Below are 10,009 nucleotides of genomic sequence, written 5' to 3'. Positions count from 1 at the left end.
CTATTGAAGGAAAAAGAAAGGGAAGTGTACTCGACTACCTATGCTTATTGAGTCAAATAAGCCACAAGTTATTATCAATGGATTTCATCAACACAGTGTGAGGGTTTGTCGACAATATGTTATTTGTGTGGGAGGTATGGTCATACAAAAAGAATATGTGAGCATGGGATGACACAAATTCATGGTGATGTTGAATATATATATATAGAAGAGATCGTTTATTAGTTCTTAAAACACTGTCGATTATAATTAAAAAAATTATTAATTTTGATCGATAAAAGAAATTTAGGATGAAAGGAAGAAAAAAAAACTGATGCTTGGGGTGAGAGATGTTTTTGAGCTAACATTGAATGGAGGGAGATTAATGAATTGACCTTTCAGAGAAGTGTATTAGTTTTCATTTATCATTATAACTGAAATAAATAATAGAGTAAATTATATAAATAATCACTCGATTATAGAGTGTTATTTTGTTGAATTCATTGACCATTAAGAACTACAAAATAATTTTTTAATTATAAAATATTATTTTGTTGAGTTTTCAATTAGTAAAAATTATAAAAAAATCACTCAACTATTTATGTGTTCTAAACGTGTTTTTTTGTTAAAATTTGATGTCCATTTGAGTTGAACGTTAACATACTTAAGTGATAAAATTATATTTTAATGATGTCTACTTACACCACCGTTTCTTTCAAGTACTGACTTGATGACATAATATAAACATAAAGTTGATCTATAAAATACAACTCAAACATTTATACGATCAGATTTTATTATATTACAATTAACAGATTAACGTCAAACTTAAACGATCACAAATTTTTTAACGGAAAATGACGAGTTTGGAGCATATGAATAGTTGAGTGATAATTTTATAAATTTTAATAGTCGGATGACTCAACAAAGCTATATCATGTAATCAAGGGATCATTTTATAACTTTTAAAAATAAGATGACTCAACAAAATAACAATATATAATTGAGGACTATTTATATAGTTTATACAAAACAATAAAACATTCACTAAGGACTGATTCGGACACCAAAAATGGAAGCAACCAAATAAATCGAATTTCTCTACTAAATCATCCATCTTAATCCATCGATGAAGAAATATATAACGAAAACAAACCTTTTGATTCAATTGCAAATGAACCCACACAATAACTCAGTGGAACTGCGTGTATTAAAACATTCATGCATGCAAAGCAGCATTAACGTATACGAAGACGCGACGTAGAGTAAATTATCGCCAATAAGTATAAAAGGAGGAGGACAAGCAAATCTCCTACCAAATTTATTATATCAAATAGCTTAATATTTTATTTACTAAAAAACATTTTAGTTTTCAGAAAATAAAAAAAATCATACAAAAATTGTTAAAATATATAAAAGAAATAGAAAAAAAAATGAAGTTGCATCGCAGAGACTTTGGTAGTGTTTATTTTCACTGTTTAAAGTCTTCAAAGCTCTTATGTCTGTGCCACGCAGACCACGCGCAGACATTGAACTTCGCAGACCGTTTGTTTTTTTAGAAGACAGAAGTTCTTCTAACGTCTGCGCGTGCTCTGCGCGGAGCAGACGTGACCTTATGTCTGCAGACGTATTCTAACATCTTCAAAGAGGTTTTATATTTAATTTGATTTTATATTATATTTGATTTTAATTTTAATTTTAATTTTTTAAATAAATTAAATATTAAATTTTTAATATTATATTTATAGATATTACTATTAATTTTTTAAATAAATTAAATATTATTTTTTTAATATTATATTATAGATATTTAATTTTATATCATATAAATTATTTTATATATTATTAAAATTTTATATTTATTTTAATTATTTTGATTTAAGTTTAAATATAATATTTTTTGGATTTGTTATTTTTAAATTATATTTAAACTTTTTATATGAAATGTAAGTATTTAAACCACATTGCTTAATAAAAAATGATTTCATTGTTTGATAATTAAGATTTTAAAATATAAAATTATAAATTATATTTTTAAAATTTTAAAATATAATCACAATTAAATAAAAAATAATCATAAAATAATTTGATAAATTAAAAAATATTTTCTAAAAATATTTATATAATTATAAAAATAAATTATGAATATATATTTTAAAAAATTAAAAGTATTACATAATTGCATATTTAATAATAATTTAATGATAATTAATGTTTAAAAAAATAGAGGTGTATGATTCATTGATTAATAATAGTTTAATGATAATTAATGTTATTGTGTCATATGATAATAAAATTTAAAATTTAATATTATTATATAACTTTAGATAATTTAATGTTTAAAAAATCATATAATTTAATAATCATTTATAAATTTTATTTTATAAAACTAATAATACATGTGATTATGTGATACTTATAATAGAATTAATAAAGTGATGTTTGTTTTTATAAAAATTTTATTATTGTAGTTGTATGAATTATTTAAATTTCAGTATTGTAAAATTAAAATTATTTAAATTTCAGTATTACAAAACTCTTTTAAGTTTAAAAAATCAATTTATTTATATTTCAGTTTATTTTAGCAGTATGCAGACGTTAAAAACAAACATACTTCTTCTTACAGACTATAAACTTTTGATTCACCTCTTCTGCTACATATACATACATATATAATTCACAAACTACAAATCTTTTACCTCTACAAAACCATACACCACCTTTCTCATGTATATTCGTCGAAGGAGTCTCTGTAAAGCTTCCTTTTTTTTTCTCACTTTATAATCTCTCTCTCTCTCTTATTTTTTTCTATTTTTTATTTGTTGCACTTATTGAATATAAATTTATATCAATACTAAATTTGAATTTGGGTTGCAAAGTAAAAAAGAAATCAGGATTGAGATTATTTTGCAAGAAAGAACACCATTGACAGGAGGAAACTATAGTTATTTGAAGGGGGCAGGGAAAATAGAAGAGAAGAAAGAGGATGAAACTAGCCTCCTCTATTCTTTTTCTAATCGTGCCTCCTCTCAGATCTTATATTTCTGCAAGATTTGGTACTTGGGTTTCATTTGATTCCTTTTTGACGAATCTGGATTTGGGTTTGCGATCTTTTGCTTAAGTTTCTAATAAATATTTGCAGCTATGTCCAGCTTCGGATTGATCATTTATCTGGGTATTTTAGTTTGTTTTTAGCCTTCTCATTTCTGGATTCCAGGTGAAGTTAAATTATGGATTGGTCGGTTGATTGATCGTCGAAGGATCTCTTTGTTTCTAAATTTAGGATCAGAGAAAAAAATTTCATTCTGTGTCAAATTACACCTTTTTTTGTTACAATAAAGGGTATCGAATTGTATCTGCATTATCCTGATTGGATTGGTTTAGTAAAAACAATCGCAATTTTGATTCTTTATCATTAATTTGATGCTATGCTATTTGCTTTTTATTGGTCTTTGTCGTTGTAATGGAATTTTTATGGTTTGCATTGGATTCAGTTATGAATTTTGCCTTTTATGTTAAAGTGAGTATTTGGTTTCCATTTGTGATAGTTTGGACTTTGTAATGACAGAACGAGTTTTTCTTTAATGCAGAAAAAGATGTCTGGGAATGGTAAGCTACTTATTGGTGGGATATCTTGGGACACCAATGAAGAGAGTCTCAAGGAGTATTTCAGTAGTTTTGGCGAAGTGGTAGAGGCAGTGATCATGAAGGATCGGACCACAGGACGTGCTCGTGGTTTTGGTTTTGTTGTTTTCTCTGACCCGACTGTCGCTGAGAGAGTCATCTTGGAGAAACACAAAATAGATGGCCGGATGGTAAGTTTTTATCTTTAAGCACTACTTCATAGCAGGGTTTTAAAAAACGGTCCGCGACCACGATTTCGGCCGCGATATAGCGGTTTCGCCGCCGTCCGAGTTACCCGCGAAGGCCGCAATCAAGGTAAATCCGAAATAACCGAAAACGTGACCGCGATTTGAAACCCTGCTTCATAGATTAATGTCGTGTAATGTACTATTTATTGATGCTCTTAGCTTATTGAAGCAAGAGGTGTAGATTCAATTCCTTTATCGGAGTTATCAACCCAATATTGTAATTGCAGGAAGTCATAAAATTCCAGTTCTGAGTCCAACTAAATTTCAAAATTGAGCCAAGAGCGATCGTGCTTCCTCATTTTTATTTTTTTCTTTGCAATTGGTATTGGTTATGTTTTTAATTCTTTTTATTTAGTGTAATTACATATATTGTGCTGAAACAGTTTGTGGTGTTTAAGATTTATTTTCATCATTGAGTTACCTTTGCGCAGGTGGAGGCAAAAAAGGCAGTTCCCAGGGATGATCAGAACATTATGAGTAGAAGCACTAGTAGCATCCATGGTTCACCTGGTCCAGGTCACGCAAGAAAGATCTTTGTAGGTGGTTTAGCATCTACAGTCACAGAGAGCGACTTTAAGAAGTATTTTGATCAGTTTGGGAATATCACAGATGTTGTAGTGATGTATGATCAGAAAACCCAAAGGCCTAGAGGTTTCGGATTTATCACTTATGATTCAGAAGAGGCGGTGGGCAAAGTCTTGCTAAAAAATTTCCATGAACTGAATGGTAAAATGGTCGAGGTCAAACGAGCTGTTCCCAAAGAGTTATCTCCGGGTCCCAGTCGTAGCCCCCTTGGTGGATATAACTATGGTCTTAATAGGTTTAATGACTTTCTTGATGGTTACACTCAGGGATATACACCAAGCAGTGTTGATGGCTATGGACTTAGGATGGATGGTAGATTCAGTCCGGTGGCAGGTGGTCGAAGTGGGCTGCCTCCTTTTGGTTCTGATTATGGAATGGGCATGAACTTTGAGCCAGGCTTGAATCTAAGTTTTGCAAACAGTACAAATTTTAGTGCTAATATGAACTATGGATGGGGTGTTAACCCTTATTATATTGGTAATACAAATAGGTTTGGTAGTCCTAGTGGGTTTGATGGGACTACTGGAGGTAATACTTCCTTTTTCAGCTCATTGACTCGGAATCTTTGGGGAAACGGGGGGCTTAATTATAACACAAATGCTGCTAGTTCTGGAGCATATATGGGATCTGGAAGTGGTAGTATGGGAGGAAGTTCCTTCGGAAATAGTGGAATTAATTGGGGTTCTTCTTCAATTTCCAGTCAAGTTGGAGGGAATAATGTTTCTAGTAATAGTGTGAATTTTGCCTATGGAAGTGGTAATAACAGCTTTTGGTTGGGGACAGCAGGGTATGGGAGAAACAGTGGGACCAATGTGGTGCCAACATGATCATATCCTGCACCAAATGGTGGTTACGATGGAGCCTTTGCAGATCTTTATGGTGGTGCTTCAGTTTATGGGGATACCACTTGGCGATCTTCAACATCTGATCAAGATGGTTCTGGTTCCTTTGGTTATGTACTTGGTAGTGCCACTTCTGATGTTTCGGGTAAAAGTTATCCTGGTTATTATGTTGGTGGTTATAGCGTTAATAGGAGACAATCAAATAGAGGTAAGATTTCTTACCTCTATTTAAATGTTTTTACAAATTCATATTGATGTTCATAGGCGTTTAGTAGCACGATCCTTTTTTAGTGCTGTTGAAGTGTAATGAAAGAAAAAACCTTCAACTTTCATATAACTCGGCTATCTATTTTGAATGCTAGGTGTTAAATTTGGCAACACATTCCTCTTAGTAATATGATCTTTCATTTCCTAATAGCTGCATTACCGGCCTGCTAGTTTTGGAAGAATTATCTCTGGCAAGATTGATAGGAAACTTTTGGATATAATGCCATATAATTCATTTATTAACTAAATGTGGTTTATATGAAATGAGTATGTTATTTACATTTGACAGTTTCTGTAACCTTTTTGAAATTGGTTGTATAATTTAGTAGCATTTAATATATCTTTGAATCTCCTAAGAGGGAACGAAAGAAAAGTAGTTAATGAAGTTTTCTGTTGAGTCATTAATTAATGCTACACAGATTTAAGGTACTATATGTTCTGTGAAAATAATTGTTTTACAAAGATACAAATCATAAAGTAACAAGAACACAAACAAACCAAAACATTTTGCACCTATCTTTTTGTTTAACACTCAAGTTTTTTATTGATTTTGCCCTCATACAAGTTGAATTGGTTATTTTTGGCTGCTTATGACCTAGTGTTTCCCAAGTTTATGCCGCAATCAGAAGGTTTTGAATGCACTTGTTTTGTTTCCTTCTAACTTGTGCCACATCATTTATTGTTTTTTCAACATCTTATTGATGATCTTATATTTTTCTAATCTTCTAGGCCAAGCATTACTTGAATTGTGATCAATCATTCATTCCTTGATATATCATCTTCAGTCTTATTAAGGTTTGAAGCATAGTTGTAATTTACTAACCTCTTCACTAGACTTCTTCAATCTGAGATAATTTTTTATGTAGAGAATTATGTGTCTTATAAGGACATATTTCTTCTGCCCCGCCTTCTATAGTTTAGCTTTTAGTGTTTTGATTTTGACTTTTTGTGCCTATTTTGGGCTAGCGATGTATGAAGCAACTGCTTTTGAGCTCTCTTCTTGTATTTTCTCCTTACATTTATTTTTCCTTCCATGTTAACCGGGTTTGGTGGTCTAATGCATACTTGACAATATTTTCTCTTGATCATGGTGTTTTTGGGTTTAAAGCTTAAAATTCATTAAGTGCTCAGAGCAGAAGGATGCCAGAAATTGAAATGGAAAACACAAATGAGTTGAATTTTGGTCTTGCATTGGTGTAGTTTAGCATTGTATTTTCCGATATGGCATTGATCATGAACTTCTACTCATTTTCTCATGATATTGACAGAGGGCTACCTACATCACTATATTTTCCTGATTTGTCACTAGTTTTGTAGAAAATAAAGAAGACGATTTGGAACAGAGAAGAGAATGTATTCTCAGTTATTTCTCTCGTTGAAAATGACTACATATGTTAGGTCTTATATAGGCAGATTTACAATAGGTATACTACTCTAACTTAGAGTCCTGTTAGAAGTTAACTTATTCTAATTAATATTCTATCTAATTTTATCTTATCTGATCTCTTAATTAGATAAGATGCAGAGTACAAAATGAAAAAAATAAAATAAAACTCTAATAATTAAATTGCAATCGAACTCTAATTTATTCGGTTACAATCTACACTCCCCTTAAGCTGGTGGGTATGTAGATTCCCATCTTGGATATTAGCTCATCAAAGTTTGCTCTTGAAGGGCCTTGGTGAGGACATATGCAAACTATTTGTGTAGGAGCATAGTTTGATTTAACTGAACCGTTATTGACCTTCTCTGAAATGTAGTGTCTATCAATTTTCACATATTTGGCTCTGTAATGGTGGACAGGGTTCTTGGCAATGCTGATGGTAAATTGGTTGTCGTTTTTTACCTCGAACTGTCCATCGAAGTCCAATTCTTTCAACAATCTTTGCATCCACATTCCTTCACAAATTCCAAGTTCTAGTGCTTGAAATTCTTCTCCAGTACTGCTTCTTGACACCACATTTTGTCTCTTATTTCTCCATGTAATCAAATTTCCCCATACAAATGAGCAGTAACCACTCGTGGATCCTGTATTGGTTAACTCTCCAACCCAGCTAGCATTAGAAAAAAAATTCTATCTTGCAGTTCTCATTCTTCCTGAAAATCAGTCTGCATCCAGGTGTCAAAATAACTTAAAATCCTGTTGACTGCTTCAATGTGCTCTTCTCTAAGGTCATTCATATGTTGACTCACGATGCTTACTGAAAAAGCAATGTTTGGTCTGGTTAGGGATAAATAAATTAACTTACCAACAAGCCTTTGGTATTGATCTTTGTTTACTGGAATGCGCTTCTCATCCTTCCTTACTTTCACATCTTAATTGTGAAATTTGTATTAACAAAAGTAGAATTAAAAAAATGGTTAGGTTGTTAGTTGATGTAGGACTTCAATGCATATTTTCTAGCCTGTAGTTTACTTTGCATGGAATTTTGAATGAGTAGATTGATATTTTAGTTGATCATTGGAGGAGCCAAAGTTTAAACCCTACTTGCATTGCACAGAGATGGAGTGTTCTAAAGTTTTAACTTCTGGCTTTCAGCAACAATTGAAGATTTATAGGTTTGAAGGATTTCACTCATATCATCCAGTTCACCCACTGGATTCAAAAGAAGGGAAAAGAAAAGAAAGCGAACATTCTTTCTTGGTCATCTATGGAAGAAACTACTCAAGAATCTTATCCAGGACTATAATCAAGCAGATTACTGTAAAACTGGCCTGTTTTATTTTAGAATTGGATTTCTTTGATAACAGAAGTTCTTTTAATAACGCTAAATGGGTCCCATGGCCTGAGGCAAAGATGGTTAGCATATGATAGAATAAATTCTTCGAGAATCTGCTTGTTGACTAATGAAAATGGTCATAGGCTCAGTCTATATTAAGGTTTTATCTTTCATGATTCCTATTTTCTGCCCTTCGTAATATAATTGCCTGCCTGCTGATGGAATAAATTATGCCTTCTGATGTCTATCCTTCCTATTTTTTAGTTTCATTATAATTTAAGTTTGAAATCTCTGATGCCCTTGCAATTGCTGGCTTGTTCCTTTGAATGAACAAAACATGCTTCTTAACATAGTTTCTAAAACATTTTTATAAATTCAGCGTTCTGGAGTTAGTTTCTTTACACTTACACACTTTGATTTTCCATTGGTTCCAGGAATTGCTACCTAGAAGATTATTTTGGTTATTGCAAATATTGTAGGTGAAGATAATCTCGTGAGACAGGTGATCTGTGAATTTTGCACATTTCCCTCATTAATATGTTTCAGTCAACAAAGTCAGTTATCTAAAGCTAAACTAGAGTACCTGTTCTGGAGAACTGAATTTAGAGTTGGACATTATCCATATCCTTTGTTCAGGTTTGAGGTTCGAGTTAGAGCTTCTTTTATTTATTTATTTATTTATTATTTTTTCCTTTGGTATGTGAGTGAGATGTAAAATCAGATTCCGGGATGTAGACAGAAAATGGTCATGCATCTCGCGTCAGGCGGGGATACATATAGATATTAGACTACTAATGGTTATTATTTTGCTACCTAGGTTTTATGTTCTGTCATGGCTGTGGCAAAGTATGCCTTGGTTTTTGTTTTCTTTTCCATGTCTAGTTCCATTATTTGAGTTTGTGTTTCAGTCAGATTGTAACTAAGGTTCTTGTAGATTTACTAGTGTGAAACATTAAAAGGGATGCCCATCTCTGAATAAATTACTGCAGATTCTGATTCCTTCTCCATTCACACTTTATATCTGAAATGGATGATTTTTTTTGTTCCCAATAATCTGATATTATACCCTCTCCATTCATATTAACAAAATATGCATTAATCTTTTTCTCAATTCCAACAACTCGTACGCAACATCAATTAACACCACATTGCATGGTACAAAGTGATTTGGGCTTTGAGGTTCCAAGTCTTTCAGCCTCCCAACTCTTCTCTCTTAATACCATTCGGCTTTCATGGCGTTTTCCCATACACATGATTGAAATATTATTTGACAGGTCTTTGTTTTGGATCACAAATACAGATTATAGAGGAAAGTACTTGCTTTGTCATTCTCATAGTTCTTGGAAGCTTTCACTTGCTGCATTAATTTCAGGAGGTGGAATAATAAGGTTTTAGGTTATTGGTATTAAAATTCAAATACAATATTGCCATTGCTCCGTTAAATGGTTTCTTCATTATGTTGGTAGGTGGAACATTGCTCCGTAAAATTCAGTCCCTTTTAATAAAATGCCTCTATTGTAATTGTTAGGGTTTTATAAGCGGTAAAATAAATAATGTAAGATCAATATAAAATAAGAAATGAGATTTAATGTGTTTCAGTTATGCCTATCTCATATAACAACTTAATTTTTTTCAAAAAAAAAATTCTAGGAGAGGGGAAGTGTGGACTCTCGGGGAAGGAAGGAAAGTGTTCCTAACGAATCTAGAACTCATGACCTAAGAGAATACAAGAAAAGATGAGTGT

At 31.9% G+C, this 10,009-nt stretch overlaps 1 protein-coding gene across 1 annotated transcript; it reads left to right on the top strand.

The window, feature by feature from the left end:
- Nucleotides 1-3,563: 3,563 nt before the first annotated feature.
- On the top strand, nt 3,564-9,188 carry LOC120177360 (heterogeneous nuclear ribonucleoprotein 1-like). The gene is made up of 3 exons (XM_039183541.1): nt 3,564-3,794; nt 4,283-5,486; nt 8,700-9,188. Exons 1-2 carry the CDS (start codon nt 3,564-3,566, stop codon nt 5,261-5,263), a joined length of 1,212 nt encoding a protein of 403 aa, XP_039039472.1. The 3' UTR covers nt 5,264-5,486; nt 8,700-9,188.
- The last annotated feature ends 821 nt before the right edge of the window (nt 9,189-10,009 follow it).

This window comes from Hibiscus syriacus, unplaced genomic scaffold, assembly GCF_006381635.1.
Source record: "Hibiscus syriacus cultivar Baekdansim isolate YM2019G1 unplaced genomic scaffold, ASM638163v2 tig00112285_pilon, whole genome shotgun sequence".
NCBI classification, from domain to species: Eukaryota; Viridiplantae; Streptophyta; class Magnoliopsida; order Malvales; family Malvaceae; genus Hibiscus; species Hibiscus syriacus.
This window is presented reverse-complemented; position numbering and strand designations above follow the sequence as displayed.